General features: G+C 41.8%; 1 protein-coding gene across 2 annotated transcripts in view; it reads right to left on the reverse strand.

Annotated features, from left to right (window-relative positions):
• Nucleotides 1-1181: 1181 nt before the first annotated feature.
• The window catches only part of LOC120570408 (actin-related protein 3-like), an 82406-nt gene continuing 62836 nt past the window's right edge, over nt 1182-20751 (reverse strand). The window contains exons 12-13 of one of the 2 annotated variants that reach the window (XM_039818734.1): nt 2458-2634; nt 1182-1746 (exon numbers count right to left, since the gene is read on the reverse strand). In XM_039818734.1, coding sequence (XP_039674668.1) covers nt 1216-1746; nt 2458-2634 — 708 coding nt within the window. In that variant the 3' untranslated portion in view covers nt 1182-1215. Of the gene's footprint in view, nt 1747-2457; nt 2635-5758; nt 6820-20751 lie in introns of those variants that run through there. The other variant, XM_039818735.1, reaches the window with a different exon arrangement.

Genomic DNA, 20751 nt, shown 5'->3' on the forward strand with positions numbered 1-20751 from the left:
AGTTCTGCATCATGTTTGCAACAATCACACCTGGGAAACGGGAAGCTGCCAACACGATCACCTTGAAGACACTCAGGGTAAACCGTGGATTGAGAGAGATTCGAAGAGCCACAAAGCACTAGTGGACATCGTCCTCAACAAACGCTGGCAGAAGGATGTCCACAAGTATCTGCGCTTCAGGTAAAGTGTGGGGACATGACAATTAAACAGAAATGTCACAGAGCCATAAGTCGTCTGTGGGTGTGTGTTTTGGGGTCTAATTTCTTTTTTATTCATCCAGATCAACAGCACATCTTGAGTCATTTCAGAATCACATTCTGATGTATGCCAGCAAGCGCCAGGCCTTCACTCCCCGAGTGTATGACTCAAGAGTTGTGCTCGCAGCTCTGGACTACAATTTCCACCGCGAACGGCCAACATACCGGACGGCAGAGGGCCAACAAGTGTATGTCAAACTCTCATCAAAATTTGTTTTATTCAAATAAATGCATATTCCTATTGTCTTACAAGTATGAGAGTCTAGTTTTCATAATGACTAAATGACTTGTAATAATTATTTTTTTTATTTAGTCTTAGGAAGAAGTACAACAAGAATGCAAGAAGATATAGCCTTTACGCCGTGAAGTGTGAGAAATCGTATGGTTACATCCCTGAGTTGCAAGCCCGCATCTTGAAAGGGAGAGTCACAAGTGGATTTGGGATGCCGCGACGGAGGACCCTACATCCAGATGACCCACGGCGGCTTGGTGTTGTGCCCCTGATACCTCCACCACCGACATCAGAGTTGGTACGGACACAGGTCAGCAGAGGTCTGGGTAAGTGACAAACCTCTACATGCCGTTATTTCAGCTAATTACCTTTCCCTTTAACTGATACTGAATTGTGTGCACATGCGTGTTAATGATAATCGATTGTGTGCACATGACTAATGGCACTCAATGTCTTTCACAGGATCAGCCTTCCATGCTGCTACCAACTTGGAGGCAGATTGAGCTGTTGTTTTGCTGGTGTTTGAGGTGTAAATACATGAGCAAATGTTTTTGTAAATATGAATAAATATCTATATTGGGTTTTTTAAACAACATTCATTTCAATCGTATTGTGTATCAAATTGTTATTGCACCTAATTTTGACATTTTTCTCTATACCTAGTGCAGAACAAACAAACCAACAGCACTGAGTCAAATAACAAATCTTTTATTCTTTGTAACAAAGTTAGAAGTCAACAGAATTCCAAAGAATACAACATGTATAAATATAACTATTTACAATATTTAGAAAAATACTCTTTTCCCTTATCCTGCAAACACAGCAGCTGGGAATCACTCTCCTGTTCCCCTGTCCTAATGCGCCATGCTCCCAGAAAATAAAGTGTCTGTAAGCTGCATGCCTGTATTCACGGTTGTCATCACCGGGCTCCCTTACATTTCCGAATGCTGTGAGATCCTCCCGATACTGCCTATGTATTCGCAGATAACCCTCATCCAGGCAGTATTGTGTGAAATGTGGAAGGAGGCTCACACAGTGGGCAGGGTCTTGTCCACAGCATTTCCGCTCTCTGTCCGTCGGCATGTCTCTGCAGTGGTTACAGGTACACCAAGGTACCCCCGGTACCGCCGCGGATGTAGGGGCACCATTTCTTCGCTGATGCTCCATCAATAGATCAAAAATCAGACCCGGCTGCCTCTCCAACAGTCCAGCTGTGAGGCGTCTGTGATCCTCAAGGCTCATCTCCTGCAGAATTCTCTGAAGAAATGAAAGGAAATAGGATAGGGTTAGGCCATTAGGTATACAGGTAGGTATTAGGTAGACCTATACAGCCAACAGATTGGACAACATGTTTTGCAGTATAGTGCACTGGAGGCAATGCAGGGATCTCATGTATCAATGTTGACAAAAGAAAACTATTGGTGTGCAAAAGAAAACATTTATAACATTTTCTATAGGCCTTTGTTTTCAAAAACACTAAATTAGCTCACGTGACTATTTTTAGATTAGACTCAACTTTATTGTCATTGTGCAGAGTACAAGTACAAAGACAACGAAATGCAGTTTGCGTCCGACCAGAAGCGCTAAAAAGCAGAAAAGTGCAAGTGATATACAAGTATAGACAGGACAAGAAATCTAGTGCAGTGTAGACAGTAGTGTACAGTTGGTTAACAGAAGGTTGTTTAGAGTAATATAAATTAAATATAAATATGTGCCATGTATTAGCAGTTACCTTATAAGAGCAGAATAAATATGTAATATGAACAACATGTACAGATCTGTGCAATGTAGTAGCAGTAACATTATAATAGTAGTAAGAATAATATAGATGTATACAGTGCATTATAAGAAAAACAGAATACATATGAATACTATGAACCATATAGACAGATGAGTATTTCGCTACGTGCATAGGATTGGGCAGAGAATTAAAACTCAGCTGCTGTTAGTCTTATAAATTGTACAAACCTCTGTCGCTTCTCTTCTCTGCCTTTGGAAATCTTCAATTCTTTCGCGATCGTCTCTTGAAGCTGCCGAGCGTCCTCTTCCTCGTCCTCCTCCTCGCCTAGCTCCCGCCGATCCACTGCCTCTCTGTCCCCGTCCTCTCGCTCTCCCTCTCCCTACCGTTGAATCACCTGATGATATCTAACAAGGCACGTACATCGAAAAATAAATTAATAAAGAATGTATCACTACCAATTACCAGAGTTCATGCTTTTTACAGTCTGTGATTCATACTGTAACATTTGTTTGTTCGTTGTGTGTCAAGTTGTTAGCTGATGCTATAGGCTACTAATGGCAGACTACCAAATAAAACCCATAAACACGGCAACATAATTTACAATCTTGTTCGAGGAGTAATTACTTATACATGCTCACACTAATGATTAAATGCAGTTTGTTTGAAATAACAAACCTCATCACCCGAAAGAAAACTCAATGAAGCACTATTGGAAGACATGTTGTCATAGCTTCTTGGTACATAATGGCTACCGTAGTTGCAACACGCATTGGAAAAAGCGAAGCGCTAGAGAGCACTATTCGTTTGAATGCAATATACAATTTCACCGCTAGATGGGAGAAATTCCTACACAGTGTACCTTTAAAGTACAACATGTGGAAATGGCCAAAATCGCACTAATTTTGAACTTTTAAATCAAAATGGCGGACTTCCTGTTGGGTTTAGGGTATGGCTCTAATGACGTTTTTTGTACATCTTGACATGCAGTATATGTCTACCACGTTTCATGAGTCTACGTTAAACGCACTGCAGGGGCTAAATTTTCTTAACTTTGTAGGGGGCGCTAGCAAGCCATTTTTGTGCGCCTATTCCCGAAACCCTTAAAATACGTACATTTTCACCAGACTTGATGCGACCGCCAAATTTGGTGAGTTTTTGAATATGTTAAGCCCCTCAAAAAGCCAATTAATTTGACGGGAAAATAATAGAAAGAAGAAACAATAATTCCTTCAATAGGGCCTTCGCCGCTGTCGGCGCTCGGGCCCTAATTAAAGCTGCGAGCAGTGATGGACGGGCCCTCGCGCCTCTGCGCGCGTCGGGGTTAACGGCAGACGCCGCTCCTTGCGACCGTGCATTCGCGTGGCACTCAGACGCTGCAAATCATCACCAATGAAAAGGGAACTCCCATCTGAGTTCAACGATACCTCACACAAGACTCTACATCATACGGTTCATTAGCTGTGAAAGGGGGCGTGGCCAAATAATAGGGGGCAGGCCAAACCTTTACCAATAAACAAGGAAGTCTCTGCTGAGTTCATTGATACCTCACATAAGACTCTACCTTAAACCAGTTATGAAAGGGGCGTGGCTTAAGCATAGTGGGCGGTTCAAACTATCACCAATTAAAAAGGAACTCTCTGCTGAGTTCAATGATATCTCACACAAGAGTCTACATCAAACGGGTCATTAGTTATAAAAGGGGGTGTGACTTGAATACAGGGGGCGGGCTAAACCATCACCAATGAAGAAGGAAGTCTCTGCTGAGTTCAATGATACCTCACACAAGGGTCTAAATCAAACGGGTCATTAGTTATAAAAGGGTGCGTGGCTAAATCTTAGGGGGCGGGTCAAACAATCACCAATGAAGAAGGAAGTCTCTGCTGAGTTCATTGATACCTCACACAAGGGTGCACCTGAAACGGTTCAAATGTTATGAAAGGGGCGTGGTTTAAGCATAGGGGGCGGGCCAAACCATCACCAATAAATAAGGAAGTCTCTGCCGAGTTCAATGACACCTCATACAAGACTCTACCTTAAACGGTTCAAATGTTATGAAAGGGGGCGGGGCCTGAGTAAGTGGGCGTGGTCATATTATAGGGGGCGGCTCAGTATCACATGTAGACCACACGTTCTGAGTTTCATGCAAATCGGATGATGTTTGTCATATAAGGCGCATTTCATGTTGCCAGCAGGGGGCGCTATGACCAAAATTCAATTTTGGCCTGTAGATGTCCTCAGGCCTGGGCCCTTGTCAATCGTGAGAAATTTCGGTGAGATACGACAACGTACACTCGTTACAACAACTTCTTTGTTCATCGCTAAAAACTCAAAATGGCCGCCACGCCACGCCCACACCGTCTGACGAAAAGTTTTTCTTTCAATAACTTTTCATCGTTAAGGTGTCGAGATGATACAGACCAAGTTTGAAGTCCATCGGATGAAATCTCTAGGAGGAGTTCGTTAAAGTATTGCACCTTGACTTTTAGGCCTACTTCCTGTTGCCACTAGGGGGCGCTATGACTTTAAGTAAATATCGGCCTTTATTTGTCCTCAGTGTTGGAGTCTTATGAATCCTGAAAAGTTTCGAGCCAGTTGGATAATGTACACTCGAGTTACACCCACTTCCTGTTTCGGCGGCGAAACGCACAAAATGGCTGCCCCGCCACGGCCACGCCCTATGACGAAAAGTTTTTCTTTTAACAACTTTTCATCTTTAACATCTTAAGATGGCACAGACCGAGTTTGAAGTTGATCGGATGAAATCTCTAGGAGGAGTTCGTTAAAGTACGACGTGGAAATGGCCAAAATCGCACTAATTTCGAACATTGAATTTAAAATGGCGGACTTCCTGTTGGGTTTAGGGTATGGCTCTAATGAAGTTTTTTGTACATCTGGACATGCTACATAAGTGTACCAAGTTTCGTGAGTCTACGTTAAACGCACTGCAGGGGCTCAATTTTCTTAACTTTGTAGGGGGCGCTAGCGAGGCATTTTTGTGCGCCTATTCCCGAAACCCTTAAAATACGTAAATTTCCACCAGACTTGATGCGACCGCCAAATTTGGTGAGTTTTTGAATATGTTAAGCCCCTCAAAAAGGCAATTCATTTGATGGGAAAAAGAATAGAAAGAAAGAAAGAAAGAAAGAAAGAAAGAAAGAAAGAAAGAAAGAAAGAAAGAAAGAAAGAAAGAAAGAATAATTATTGCGGTTGCAGTGGAGGAATCTGGACCTCTGTATTTCTAAAACCATTGCTACAGCCCTGATAGCTGAGTCACCTTAGTTTGAATACTTTATCAAGAAAAAAATACCAAATTTCTTTTCTCAAATCTGAGATTTGCATTTCTTTTTCTTTATTCAATTAAATTCCTTTTAGTCTTTCCACCATTTCAGTTGTTCAGTCACTTACACACAGTATATGGTATACAATCACAACGGAATGAATAAACAATGACATGTATCAGATGAATACAGCACTTAAAGCATCAGCAATTGAGCAGAAATAAAGCAAAAAGTAAAGACCAAGACTCCATTACTTAGAAACAAATGTAGCCTTTATTGGAATGTTGTAAGGCATTAAATACACAAATCCCATTCTTTTAATAATTTGGCATTTAATAATAAAAAACTTAGTCTAACAATACTGGTCTGACAGTCGTTCTTATTCAGTTTCATCTTTATAACCTCAGTAAGTCCTCTCTTCTCTTTAACTGAATCCGAGGTGGACCCCTGACATTGTGTGAAGTGAAAGCAGATGTGAAATAAATGTACTGTATGAAGAATTAAAGGGGAGACAGCAATGACACATGTGGGAAAGAACACCTACTCAAACTCAAGAAAATAATGCATATCAAAGCTGCGTTGTGAGTTAAAACAGTCTGTTGCTGATCCTGGTATCTATTCTTTTTTTACCCCTGATTTCCCAGGTTTTACATATAAAAAACTTTAGTATGAAATATAAACAAGCTCTTACCGTGATACACAGACATGTACATTTGAAGCTGGGAAAAAAATGCAGAAAATAAAAAGGAAACCATGATCTCAGCAGTCATTGGATCTTTGCCTGGACTTAAGTTTTATAAACATAAATATGTTCTGGTGTCAGGTAAATCACTATCAATGTTTTTATAATCATGCTAGGCCTCCACCAACACCATTTTTATAATCATCATCACCACTCACTGCGTGTTGCAACAGATCCAGCAATGTTCTTAAAACAGTTTTGGCTTACAAACCATTTTCCCTCATTTTGAGAAAAAAAAAAAATAATAATGATAATAAAGAAATATAGGAACATTCACAATAAATTTTCCAGCCGGTCTGTGTTTGGTCATCTTTTTTTTCCTTTGTATATTCTGGATTGCCTTCTCGTCCCACACATCCATAGCTAAACAAGTAATTAAAAAGCACAGAAGCACCACCGTCCCCCACCTCCTGAGCCTGTCCTTTACACAGCCCAACTTCAGCACCCCCACCCGCCACTTCGGAGGTCCAGAGTTAAGACATGACTCCAAACACAGGGTTGTGGCGACAGATGCTCGGCCCGATCTCTTCGTAGTCCTTTTTGGTGTGGCAAACCTGGTAGAACTCAGGCTGTGGAAGCGCAAATGAAGATGAAGGTGAGTACAAACATAGGCCTACATAACAAGGCAAAAAAAACCAACCAGAACACATCATTAAAAAAGTTGCATATATTTGCATATCTATTTTCTGCAGGTAGTGTTGTTTTTTTTGTTCCGGCATTATGTTTTTATTTTTTTTTTTATTTTAAACAAACCTACCGGTGCTGCTGCTGGGGAAAGTTGCACTTTCTTTGCACCAAATGATTTTCTCAGGTGGATCTTCTACCAGACGGCAGATGTTTATGGATAGCAAATGTAAAAGCTTTTAAAGGGTAACTTTGGTGTTTTTTCAATCTGGACCCTATTTTCCCATGTTTTTGTGATGATGGGAACAACAATCTTTGAAACTGCTTCAGTATTAAGCAACACCTCTGCAGACGGCAGCGGCAAAACAAGCTGCAATGTAACGTTAATGCGCCAGAGGACACCTTCAGTTTCTGTCCACTAAAAGTTCTGTTTTTGTCACTGACAGGCTCAGGTTATTATTCTAAGTGTCTGACAACATTATGGATAGAGATAGACCTTTTTGTTGAAGAGTAAGATACTTTTTGTTATTATAAAACTGCCCCTGGAATCGCCAACATTTAAATAAACAGTAATTGTATCATCGTAAAACACTCTCCACTGTTTCAACAATCACCACCCTGGTTTGGTGGAAATAAACCCTTAATTCACCCATTATATGTAAAAAATACTGCCAATACTGGCTCTATACACGCTAAAGTTTTTGCAAGTTACTTTGCAATTTTCACCAGTTGTGACATGTGTGCAAATCATTGTGAGTTTTCTTGCATGCTAACACCTTCAAAAATGCGACGAAGGACTCCGAAAAATAATAATCTGATGAAAAACAATAGGTTCCTTCGCACTTTCAGTGCAAGGCACCGTTGGGGCCTTGCACTTTCGTGCTCGGGCCCTAATTAAAGCTGCAAGCAGCGATGACGGGCCCTCGCTTCTTGCCCCGGGGGGTACTGGCAAATGCAACATCACATGTAGACCACACATTCTAAGTTTCATGTAAATCAGAATAACTTTTGCTAAGATAGAACCGTTCATGTTTCGACACCCACCTACAGGAAGTTGTTCCTCCATAACTTGCGCATTGTGTTAGCTTAGTAACTTTTAGTTACGAGGGTCCATCGAGTCTATATCCAAGTTTTCGTGCAGATTGGACTCACGGCCCAGGAGGAGTTAGACAAAGTAGGTTTCCCATATATCGCAATGTGAATAATTAATAAAAAAAATTCTAACAGCGCCATCTAATCGCCGATTCACTCTAAATTTGGCATGGATGGATAGATTCACTTCTTCTTCTTTCTTTGTCACGAGGGTCCTCCGAGTCTGTATGAAAGTTTTTGTGCTGATTGGACTCACGCCTCAGGAGTAGTTAGACAGAGTAGGTTTCCCATATATCAATATTTTGCGGATTAATTAAACAAAATTAAAACAGCGCGATTTAATGGCCGATTGCCGCCAAGTTTGGCAGAGATGCAAATTCTGCCATGAGAAACGACCTTGTCAAGTTTCGGGCCAATCGGAATAATTGTTGTCAAGATAACGCAACTTCCTGTTTAGACAGTAAGTTGCTATAACTTGCGCATTTTTTCAACTATCAAAATTCTCTGGATAACTTTTCGTCATGAGGGTCAACAGATACTACCTGCAAAGATTCAAGAAGATTGAAGTCACGGCCTAGGACGAGTTCGAAAGAATGTAAAACACCTGAAAAATGCATAATTAAAAATGTCTAATTTCAAACTGTGAAATCAAAATGGCGGACTTCCTGTTGGGTTTAGGGTATGGCTCTAATGAAGGTTTTTGTACATCTTGAAATGCAACATATGAGTACCAAGTTTCGGGAGTCTACGTTATACGCACTGCAGGGGCTCAATTTTCTTAACTTTCTAGGGGGCGCTAGCGAGCCATTTTTGTGCGCCTATTCCCGAAACCCTTAAAATACGTAGATTTTCACCAGACTTGATGCGACCGCCAAATTTGGTGAGTTTTTGAATATGTTAAGCCCCTCAAAAAGGCAATTCATTTGACGGGAAAATAATAGAAAGAAACAATAATTCTTTCAGTTTCAATAGGGCCTTCGCCGCTGTCGGCGCTCGGGCCCTAATAATAATAATAAGAATTAAAGCTGCGAGCAGCGATGGACGGGCCCTCGCGCCTCTGCGTGCGTCGGGGTTACCGGCGGACGCCGCTCCTTGCGACCGTGCATTTGCGCGGCACTCAGACGCCGCAAATCGTCACCAATGAAAAGGGAACTCCCCGCCGAGTTCAACGATACCTCACACAAGACTCTACGTCATACGGTTCATTAGCTGTGAAAGGGGGCGTGGCTAAAGTATAGGGGGCGGGTCCAACCATCACCAATTAAAAATGAAGCCTCTGCTGAGATTAATGATACCTCACACAAGACTCTACCTTAAATGGGTCAGCATGTATGAAAGGGGGCGTGGCTTCAACATAGGGGGCGGGCCAAACCATCACCAATGAAGAAGGAAGTCTCTGCTGAGTTCAATGATTCCTCACACAAGGGTATACCTTAAACGGTTCAAATGTTATGAAAGGGGGCGTGGCTTATGCATAGGGGGCGGGCCAAACCATCACCAATAAAGAAGGAACTCTCTGCTGAGTTCAATGACACCTCACACAAGACTCTACCTTAAACGGTTCAAATGTTATGAAAGGGGGCGTGGCCTGAGTAAGTGGGCGTGGCCATATTATGGGGGCGGCTCAGTATCACACGTAGACCACACATTCTGAGTTTCATGCAAATTGGATGATGTTTGTCATATAAGGCAGATTTCCTGTTGCCAGCGGGGGGCGCTATGACCAAAAGTCAATTTTGGCCTGTAGGTGTCCTCAGGCCTGGACCCTTGTCAATTGTGAGACATTTCGGGCAGATACAACAATGTACACTCATGTTACAACAACTTCTTTGTTCATCGCTAAACACTCAAAATGGCCGCCACGCCACGCCCACACCGTCTGACGAAAAGTTTTTCTTTTAATAACTTTTCATCGTTAAGGTGTTGGGATGGTACAGACCAAGTTTGAAGTCCATCGGATGAAATCTCTAGGAGGAGTTCGTTAAAGTATAGCACCTTGACTTTAAGGCCTACTTCCTGTCGCCACTAGGGGGCGCTATGACTTTAAGTAAATATCGGCCTTTATTTGTCCTCAGGGTCGGACTCTTATGAATCCTGAAAAGTTTCGAGGTAATCGGACAACGTACACTCGAGTTACACCCACTTCCTGTTTCGGCGGCGAAACGCACAAAATGGCCGCCCTGCCACGGCCACGCCCTATGACGAAAAGTTTTTCTTTTAACAACTTTTCATCTTTAACATCTTGAGATGGCACAGAATGAGTTTGAAGTTGATCGGATGAAATCTCTAGGAGGAGTTCGTTAAAGTACGACATGTGGAAATGGCCAAAATCGCACTAATTTCGAACATTTAATTCAAAATGGCGGACTTCCTGTTGGGTTTAGGGTATGGCTCTAATGAAGTTTTTTGTACATTTGTAAATTTGGTGAGTTTTTGAATATATTAAGCCCCTCAAAAAGCCAATTCATTTGACGGGAAAATAATAATAGAAAGAAACAATAATTCCTTCAGTTTCCATAGGGCCTTCGCCGCTGTGGTCGGGCCCTAATAATCAGAGCCTGTCAGTGGTAAAAACAGCATTTCTAGTGGACGCAAATTGGCGGTGCCCTAAGTGGTTAGATTGCAGCCTTTATTGGTGTTTTGCTCAATACTGGACTCATTTAAAAAAAAAAATTTCCCATCAGTCACATGGACACAAAAGCATGCAATTCGCGTACTATTGGTTTTATACGAAGGTTTCGGACATACTAAAAAATCTCACTTTTTTTTTAGCTACTAAATACTATGTTAGTATGGAATTTTAGATGCAGCCAAAGATTAATGTGCTCCTCCCACTTCCCAACTCTATTCTCTATTTCTTTTATTTCATGACAGCGACCCCTGTCTGTGCCTTTACCAGTGAGAATTATGTTTTTTGTCCACATAGAGAGAAAATATCTTTACATATCAAATAATTTCATTTTTAACTGTTTCTATAGACCTCCCATTATTTCAATGAGACTACTGTGTTGGTACAGCAAAAAAGTTGAATCTGGCTTTGTTACAACACAATGCACTGCACTGGCCAGTCACACCCATGTTTGTTCTCCTTTCAATATAGTTCAAACATTTTGAAAATCTAAAAATCACTTTGACATGATTGTTAAGTGAAAATGTCATGAATGATTACTTTAGGTTCTTGAATATTTACACCAAATGTACAATTTGGGTGGACTTATCTACAAATTAAACCACTCAGATGATGATAATGAACTAAATTTCTACAAAGCATACAATTTTCAGAAAATCCAGAAAATCACATTGTATGATTTTTAAATAATTAATTTGCATTTTATTGCATGACCTAAGTATTTGATCACCTACCAACCAGTAAGAATTCCGGCTCTCACAGACATGTTAGTTTTCCTTTAAGAAGCCCTCCTGTTCTCCACTCCTTACATGTATTAACTGCAACCGTTTGAACTCGTTACCTGTATAAAAGACACCTGTCCACACACTCAAACAGACTCCAACCTCTCCACAATGGCCAAGACCAGAGAGCTGTGTAAAGACATCAGGGATAATATTGTAGACCTGCACAAGGCTGGCATGGGCATCATTCTTTGGGGATGCTTTTCTGCAAAGGGGACAGGACGACTGCACCGTATTGAGGGGAGGATGGATGGGGCCATGTATCGCGAGATCTTGGCCAACAACCTCCTTCCCTCAGTAAGAGCATTGAAGATGGGTCATGACTTGGTCTTCCAGCATGACAACGACCCGAAACACACAGCCAGGGCAACTAAGGAGTGGCTACGTAAGAAGCATCTAAAGGTCCTGGAGTGGCCTAGCCAGTCTCCAGACCTGACCGACAGGGACCACAGATGTAAATTAGCTGTATAGCTAACTCTGGTACAGGGCTTGAACTGTGCATGGTCCCTGACAAATAAACTAATAAAATAAATAAATAAACCAACAGAAAATCTTTGGAGGGAGCTGAAAGTCCGTATTGCTCAGCGACAGCCCTGGAACCTGAAGGATCTGGAGAAGGTCTGTATGGAGGAGTGGGCCCAAATCCCTGCTGCAGTGTGTGCAAACCTGGTCAAGAAGTACAGGAAACGTATGATCTCTGTAATTGCAAACAAAGGTTTCTGTACCAAATATGAAGTTCTGCTAAATACTTATGTCTTGCAATAAAATGCAAATTAATTACTTAAAAATCATACAATGTGATTTTCTGGATTTTTGTTTAGATTCCGTCACTCACAGTTGAACAGTACCTATGATAAAAATTACAGAGTTCTACATACTTTGTAAGTGGGAAAACCTGCAAAATCGGCAGTGTATCAAATACTTGTTCTCCCCGTATATTAAATTTGAACATCAACTAGCCATTTTTGAATCAACTGTCAGAGACATTTGCTCACAGTCATATTTCATGCTGGTAAAATGATCTGCTTCGCTCACACAAATAACTCATCAAGGGGGGGGATATTGAAATGTCGCAAACACCCACACAGCATTCGCTTCTGCTCAGTAGGACTAAATTTAAATACACAGTGCATGGCCTTCAATGTAATACAAGATGCAAGCCGTAGTGTTGGTGGTAGGGATGTAACGATACAATCAACTCACGATTTGATACACAATTTTAATTCACAATACGATTTTCTCCGATTTTTTTTTTTTACAGAATTAAATGACGGAAAAATATTCCTTTTATTTATATAAACTGTGCAAAAACAGCAAATGTGTCCTCTTATCAATAACAATAAGCTTGCGGAGCTGGACCAAAATGCATCACTAAGTCCCATCTCTGTTGTTTCTCCACAGCCACATGGTGTCTCACAGGTCAGCTAGGCTCCTCTGTGTCTTCAGCTGCAGACTGTTGGAACGTTACGTCCCAGTATTGGAATCCTTTCCAGTGAAATACAGACCACTTTACACTGTTTAGCTGTCAGCGTTTTACTAGGGCTGCACGATATGAGGAAAATATGCGATATGCGTAAACGTTGAATATAGCCATAACAACATAACTTGCGATAAATAAACAGATATTAAAGTGTACTCAGTTGTGCATTACTGCTGCTTTTAGTATTCTGCTAAAATACAAAGAACTGTTGAATTTAAAACAAATGGTAAAAGGTAATCATTTCCAAAATTTTTTATTGAATTGAATATAAAAGGCACCACTAAAAAAAGAGTTAGATTTAAAGTGTAGTTTTCTATTGATATTTTCTTTCAACTAACACAAAAATATCTCTGTATCTCTTTTGAGATGTGTCGCAGCCTTTTATGGTTATTGCGGCAGTTGATGACGATAAAAAACCCGATATATTAAAGATACATTTTAAACCAGACCAAATTTTAAAACGACAGAGTTTGGGATAATTTTAAGCTGCAAGCATGCTGCTACATCACCTCAGTAGAAAACATCCAGTGTACTCATCCATTCCATGGAGCGAACCCGACACAAGGTAACTAACAGATGCTGCTCTTGTCCACCGCGTTGTTTTACACAACTAGCCTATAGCATGCTACTCTGCTAATAGCCATGTTTTACCAACAAGCTAAAACGAAAGCTGTCGGTTTGTTGTATATCTGTTTAATAGTTTGCTACTAATCTTTGGACAGGCATTAAAACGGGTCAGGGGTGAAAAAGGTGAGAAGGATATTACCCCTCTAGGGGGGTCCGGGGGCATGCTTCCCCGGAAGAAAATTTTAAATATTCCATATTTTAAAGCATCAATGTGATGCATTTTGAGATGCATTTTTTGCCAACCAACAGTGTAATATTTCAATATGCACTCATTAAAGTTAATTTGACCGGCAAAACAGTTAAAGTCCTTCTGACATTACACAATAATAAAAGTCATAATTTTTAAAGACTAAAAGGTTTTGGATACATTTTTACTTCTTCCAACCATTTGTTAAATTAAGAGTCAATGTGGATTTACATATTGCAATAATATCATAATCCTACAATGAATCATTGTGAAAACTAAAATTTACTACTTTGGCCAGGTCATCATCAAAAAAGCAAATTAGTACATTCAAGATTTTGTCCATGTTGATATTAGTGGCTTTATTTACATTTATTAAAAACGTTTAATTGTTTATCTTTTCATATAGCTAGAGGTCTAAACTCTGGGACAAGGCCGTTATGTTTAAATACCTGCCATGCTGATTCCAAACAGACAGCTTTGTACAGGCAGTTTGGGCTTCAGATAGCTTTTACAAATCATGTTCCGCTATGAACGTGCACACACGTATTGTTTGCATACCTGTCAAGTTTTGGATTTGAAATTAAGGGAAATTTTCCGGTGTCCACCTCGAGCAGTCCCACCACCCCAACAAAGCTCCAGTATGGCTTACATTTTAAGACAGGTGTACAAGAAAGCTAAAATCACCACTTGATGCAGAATGCTGAAAACATTTACAATTTATAACATTGCTTGTCTTTACATTTACATTTTATTTTCATTCCACACATTCTTTTCATTTCATATTGCTTTTCTTTTACAGTTTCTTTGAATTTCACATAACTTTTCTTTAGTGAGTTATTGTACAAATTTGTTGCAGACTTTGCATTCTTTAAGACTGTTTTGGAAGGAGTGTATTTGTGGGCTGGGCCAGAGTGGTTCATTTTACATGAGAGTAGAGCGCAAACAGTTCTGTGGTCTAACGTCATCCTATTCTCTGTAACAATCTTTCGTACCATGCTAAACACCCTTTCTCAACTTGCATTGCTATGGGGAATGCATGGTAAAGCCTTCAGAAATTTTGGCAGAGCACCGTCTCTGTTGTAGCGTCCATCATCCGTCTCTGTTTTTTTCTTCTTTTTTTCCCCTGCGTTGTCACTCATCATCTGACCTCACACACTAACCTCGCGACAACAGCCACCTACAGTACCTGTAGTAGGCTACTGCACGTGGCAGTTATCGCGAGGCTAGTGACAGAGCTCAGATTGGGAATGTTATTTTTTATTTTTTTACTCCGCTCGGGCCCGGGGTATTATTATTTTTTAATAACGCAGGTTAAAATACGGGAGATTTACGGGAAAATACTAATACGGGAGGACGGTCGGTCAGTAAAGGCGCAGTTGCAGTCTTAACTAGAGGTCGACCGAAAAAAAAATCCATACCGATAGTTTTTCCTGATTGCGTCCGTTGCTGGAGCGGCTGTGAAATGTCATTCATTACACAGTACACAAGAGCTGAGAAGGGTCTGCTGGCATCATGCATTACAATAGCGGCCTCTAGAAGCGAAATAAAAACTATCACTGATGCCTCGTGTTGTTTATTTTCGACACGTGTTACTGTGCGCTGCACGGAGAGCACATGCTGTGCGGAGAAGGCTGACATCAGATGCGCGTTTAAAGCATCGACAGCAAAAGGTATGTATACAGTACATTTTGTCATGTCATTATAAAGTTATTAATTTGTTGAATAGATGCTGCATTAGTAGAGAAAGAACAGCACAACAGTATGTTTGTTTGCTTTCGAGGCTGAGATGACGCTAAACATTAGTATTAGGCTAACTTACCTCAAGCGGTTAAACACTGACAAAAATAAACGCAAGTCCGACCCAAATCGTCCACGACGTCTAGTGGCTGCCGCCGGAGAATTGAGATGTATAGAATCGACAGCGCATTCATTTTAAAATCCTCAGCGGAGGAGCGCCAACAACTGCCCGAAAGCACGGTAGCGTTAGCTATATGGTGGAGCGAGATAGAGAGTGAGTGAAGAGAGGGAGTGCCCAGTGACGTTAGAACAAAGCCGTGACTCATTGAAATAATACGTGTTTTCGCCGATTCATCTCTAGAAATGCGACTGTAGCAAGCATGTCACTATCACTAACTATCCACATTTATATTTACACGCAACAAATGATATATCCAGCTTCAAAAAAGTCTAAAAGTCGGAAGTTAGAACAAATGCATTGTGCAAAGAGTGGTTGCTATGGAGACGATACACAGTGTTGAGTTCTGTTTTATATATGTCAATGGTTCTGTTGACAGTTGCGTTGAGTTCCGTTTCTCTGATTGGTTGTAGGTCTATCCGATGAATGAGCATTATAATTCATATAAAGGACAAACTATTTACATTTCTTCAAAAAAGGCCCAAATCTCAAAACAGTGACGCCATTCTTCTCTGTAGAAGGTTTCAGACTCACATTCTGGCTAGAATCTGAATAGGACCACGTCAGGCTAGTTTCTAAACCGTTCTACAGAGAAGAATGGCGTCCTGTACAATTTACATTTGGGCCTTTTTGAAGAAGTGTAAATAGTCCTTATCACTATAATGCATGTTTATTTTTGCACTGGATGACTCCAAATATGTAGGAGAACTGTTTTAGACAACACACATGCTTGTGTAGCATTGCTGTGGGTGTAATATCAATAAATATGACATTATTATTTTGATTATTGGCAAAAGCGCCTGGACTTTTTTTGAAAAAAATTATATATTTTGTCAACTGTTTTATCCAGTATCAATTCTAAATACTATCGGTCGATTAATCGGTTATCGGCAAATACGGCCCAACCTAGCTATCGGTATCGGTAAAATCCACTATCGGTCGACCTCTAGTCTTAACGGTAGCGGTCGTTGCCGGTAACCATAGATATATACACATCTATGGCCGGTAACATACTCGTATGACAGAGTGCACGGACCAAAGCTTTGTGACTAGCATCTGATGACTAGCAAGCACTGTCTTACTGCTGCTGCTGTCCAAAACATGCGCTGCAGAAGCAAGCACCCGGCTCCCTCAATTTGAGGCAGCAAGTGCTAAACGACTTCCCGTCTCCACCCTTTTCTTCTTGTCCTCCATTCATGCCCAGCGCCATTTGTTTTAACTACTTTCTCAACTAAAGCTGCTGTATCTACAAGTTTGATAAACTTTGCCTACATTTTTTTTTTAGCCGCATTACCACGGAGACCACACCGGCACCGCACATTTCGGCAAAGACCTGCCCTACTTTGCATCTGATTGGCTAGAACTCGTTTCGTTGGTGGAAGTTCGATGATTGGTTAAATCCATAGACAGTATGGTTAAATCCAGCGCATTAAAAGAAATCCCATGTGGACTTTTTAATTAATTAATTTTTCTAAAATAGTCATACGCCAGAAATCGGGCACCAGGCCCGAGTACTTACACCCCCCCCCCACCCTAAACAATTTCTCATCGAATCTACACGATCCACGTAGGTCACCTATTTTGGTTTCAAAACGCCGAAAGGTGAGTGATTTTCATGTCTGTTTGGAAACTTAGTTGCAGCCGGAGACAAACCGGCTTCTCCCCACAGCATGGCCACATGATTGACGTCATCATGTCAATCAATAATAAATATTTAGGGCCCGAGCGCCGACAGCGGCGAAGGCCCTATTGAAACTGAAGGAATTATTGTTTCTTTCTATTATTATCTTTTCTATTATTTTCCCGTCAAATGAATTGCCTTTTTGAGGGGCTTAACATATTCAAAAACTCACCAAATTTGGCGGTCGCATCAAGTCTGGTGAAAACTTACATATTTTAAGGGTTTCGGGAATAGGCGCACAAAAATGGCTCGCTAGCGCCCCCTAGAAAGTTAAGAAAATTGAGCCCCTGCAGTGCGTTTAACGTAGACTCACGAAACTTGGTACACCTATGTATCATGTCAAGATGTACAAAAAACTTCATTAGAGCCATACCCTAAACCCAACAGGAAGTCCGCCATTTTGATTTCAAAGTTCGAAATTAGTGCGATTTTGGCCATTTCCACATGTCGTACTTTAACAAACTCCTCCTAGAGATTTCATCCGATCAACTTCAAACTCGGTCTGTACCATCGTAAGAAGTTAAAGATGAAAAGTTGTTAAAAGAAAAACTTTTCGTCATAGGGGCGGTACCGTGGTAGGCGCCATTTTGTCGTTTGCGCCGGAAGCAGGAAGTGGGTGTAACTTCGAGTGTAACGTTGTCCGATTACCTCGAAACTTTTCAGGATTCATAAGAGTCCAACCCTGAGGACAAATAAAGGCCGATATTTACTTAAAGTCATAGCGCCCCTAGTGGCAACAGGAAGTAGGCCTAAAAGTCAAGGTGCTATACTTTAACGAACTCCTCCTAGAGATTTCATCCGATGGACTTCAAACTTGGTCTGTACCATCCCAACGCCTTACCGATTAAAAGTTATTAAAGAAAAACTTTCGTCAGCCGATGTGTGGGCCGTGGCGGCGGCCATTTTGAGTGTTTAGAGATGAACAAAGAAGTTGTTATAACTTGAGGTTATGCGTTGTACCGTATCGGCCGAAATTTCTCAAGATTGACAAGGGTCCATGCCTGAGGACACCGCGAGGCCAAAATTGACTTTTGGTCATACGCCCCCGGCCACAGGAAATCTGCCTTATATGACAAACATCATCCGATTTGCATGAAACTTAGAATGTGTGGTCTACGTGTGATACTGAGCTGCCCCCTATAATATGACCACGCCCACTTACTCAAGCCACGCCCCTTTCATAACATTTGAACCGTTTAAGGTATACCCTTGTGTGAGGTATCATTGAACTCAGCAGAGACTTCCTTCTTCATTGGTGATGGTTTGACCCGCCCCTATGCATTAGCCACGCCCCTTTTTCACAGCTAATGAACCATATGACGTAGAGTCTTGTGTGAGTTATTGTTGAACTTCGGCGGTGATTCCCTTTTCATTGGTGGCGATTTGCTGCGTCCGAGTGCCGCGCAAATGCACGGGGTGCCAAGGAACGTCGCCCGGTAACCCCGTACCACAGAGGCGCGAGGGCCCGTCCATCGCTTTCGCCAGCTTTAATTGGGCCAAGAAAAAAAGACGGGCGCTAATGTGAAACTGAAGGAATTATTATTCTTTCCTTCTTTCTTTCTTTCTTTCTTCTATTATTTTCCCGTCAAATGAATTGGCTTTTTGAGGGGCTTAATATATTCAAAAACTCACCAAATTTGGCGGTCGCATCAAGTCTGGTGCAAATTTACGTATTTTAAGGGTTTCGGAATAGACGCACAAAAATGGCTCGCTAAGCCGCCCTAGAAAGTTAAGAAAATTGAGCCCTGCAGTCGCGTTTAACGTAGACTCAGCGAAACTTGGTACACATATGTATCGTCGAGATGTACAAAAAAGCGTCATTACAGCCATACCCTAAACCCAACAGGAAGTCCGCCATTTTGATCTCAAAGTTCGAAATAAGTGCGATTTTGGCCATTTCCACGTATACGTCGACTTTACGAACTCCTCCTAGAGATTTCATCCGATCAACTTCAAACTCGGTCTGTACCATCTTAAGACGTTAAAGATGAAAAGTTGTTAAAAGAAAAACTTTTCGATCATAGGGCGTGGCCGTGGTAGGGCGGCCATTTTGTGCGTTCGCCGCGAAACAGGAAGTGGGTGTAACTCGAGTTAATGCGTTGTCCGATTACCTCGAAACTTTTCAGGATTCATAAGAGTCCAACCCTGAAGGACAAATAAAGGCCGATATTTACTTAAAGTCATAACGCCCCTAGTGGCGACAGGAAGTAGGCCTAAAAGTCAAGGTGCTATACTTTTACGAACTCCTCCTGGAGATTTCATCCGATGGACTTCAAACTTGGTCTGTACCATCCCAACATGCTGCAATAGAAAATTTATTAAAGAAAAACTTTCGTCCAGACGGTGTGGGCGATGGCGTGGCGGCCATTTTGAGTGTTTAGCGATGAACAAAGAAGTTGTTGTAACGCGAGTGTGCGTTGTAGTATCTGTCCGAAATTTGTCACAATTGACAAGGGTCCAGGCCTGAGGACACCTACAGGCAAAAATTGACTTTTGGTCATTAAGCGCTCCCCGCTGGCAAGAGATCGCATATATGCCTTATATACAAACATCATCCGATTTGCATGAAACTCAGAATGTGTGGTCTACATGTGATACTAGGCCGCCCTTATAATATGACCACGCCCACTTACTCAGGCCACGCCCCTTTCATAACATTTGAACCGTTTAAGGTAGAGTCTTGTGTGAGGTGTCATTGAACTCAGCAGAGAGTTCCTTTTTTATTGGTGATGGTTTGGCCCGCCCCCTATGCATAAGCCACGCCCCCTTACATACATGCTGACCCATTTAAGGTAGAGTCTTGTGTGAGGTATCATTTTCCTCAGCAGAGGCTTCATTTTTAATTGGTGATGGTTTGACCCGCCCCCTATGCTTTAGCCACACCCCCTAATGAACCGTATGACGTAGAGTCTTGTGTGAGGTATCGTCGAACTCGGCGGGGAGTTCCCTTTTCGTTGTTGACAGTTTGCGGCGTCTGACTGCCGTACGCATTACGGCGGGTCGCGGGCGTCGCCGCCGGTACCGGCCCGCAACGGCGCGGGGCGCCGTGCCCATCGCTGCTCGCAGCTTTAATTAGGGCCCCGGACCAGCAGCGGGGCCCGACTGTAAACTGAAGGAATTATTAGGGGTCCAAGCCCGAGGGGGCAAGGGAACCGCGTGTTGCAAGGCAACGCGGTTCACACTCCAGCGGAGCGTGGAACCCTATTGTTTTTCTAAGGATTTTTTTTATTAGGGGTCCAAGCCCGAGGGGGCAAGGGAACCGCGTGTTGCAAGGCAACGCGGTTCACACTCCAGCGGAGCGTGGAACCCTATTGTTTTTCTAAGGATTTATTTTTTTTTTTTTATTAGGGGTCCAAGCCCGAGGGGGCAAGGGAACCGCGTGTTGCAAGGCAACGCGGTTCACACTCCAGCGGAGCGTGGAACCCTATTGTTTTTCTAAGGATTTTTCTTCTTCTTCTTCTTCTTCTTCTTCTTCGCGTAAAAC

Source organism: Perca fluviatilis, chromosome 12, assembly GCF_010015445.1.
Source record: "Perca fluviatilis chromosome 12, GENO_Pfluv_1.0, whole genome shotgun sequence".
Taxonomy (NCBI): domain Eukaryota; kingdom Metazoa; phylum Chordata; class Actinopteri; order Perciformes; family Percidae; genus Perca; species Perca fluviatilis.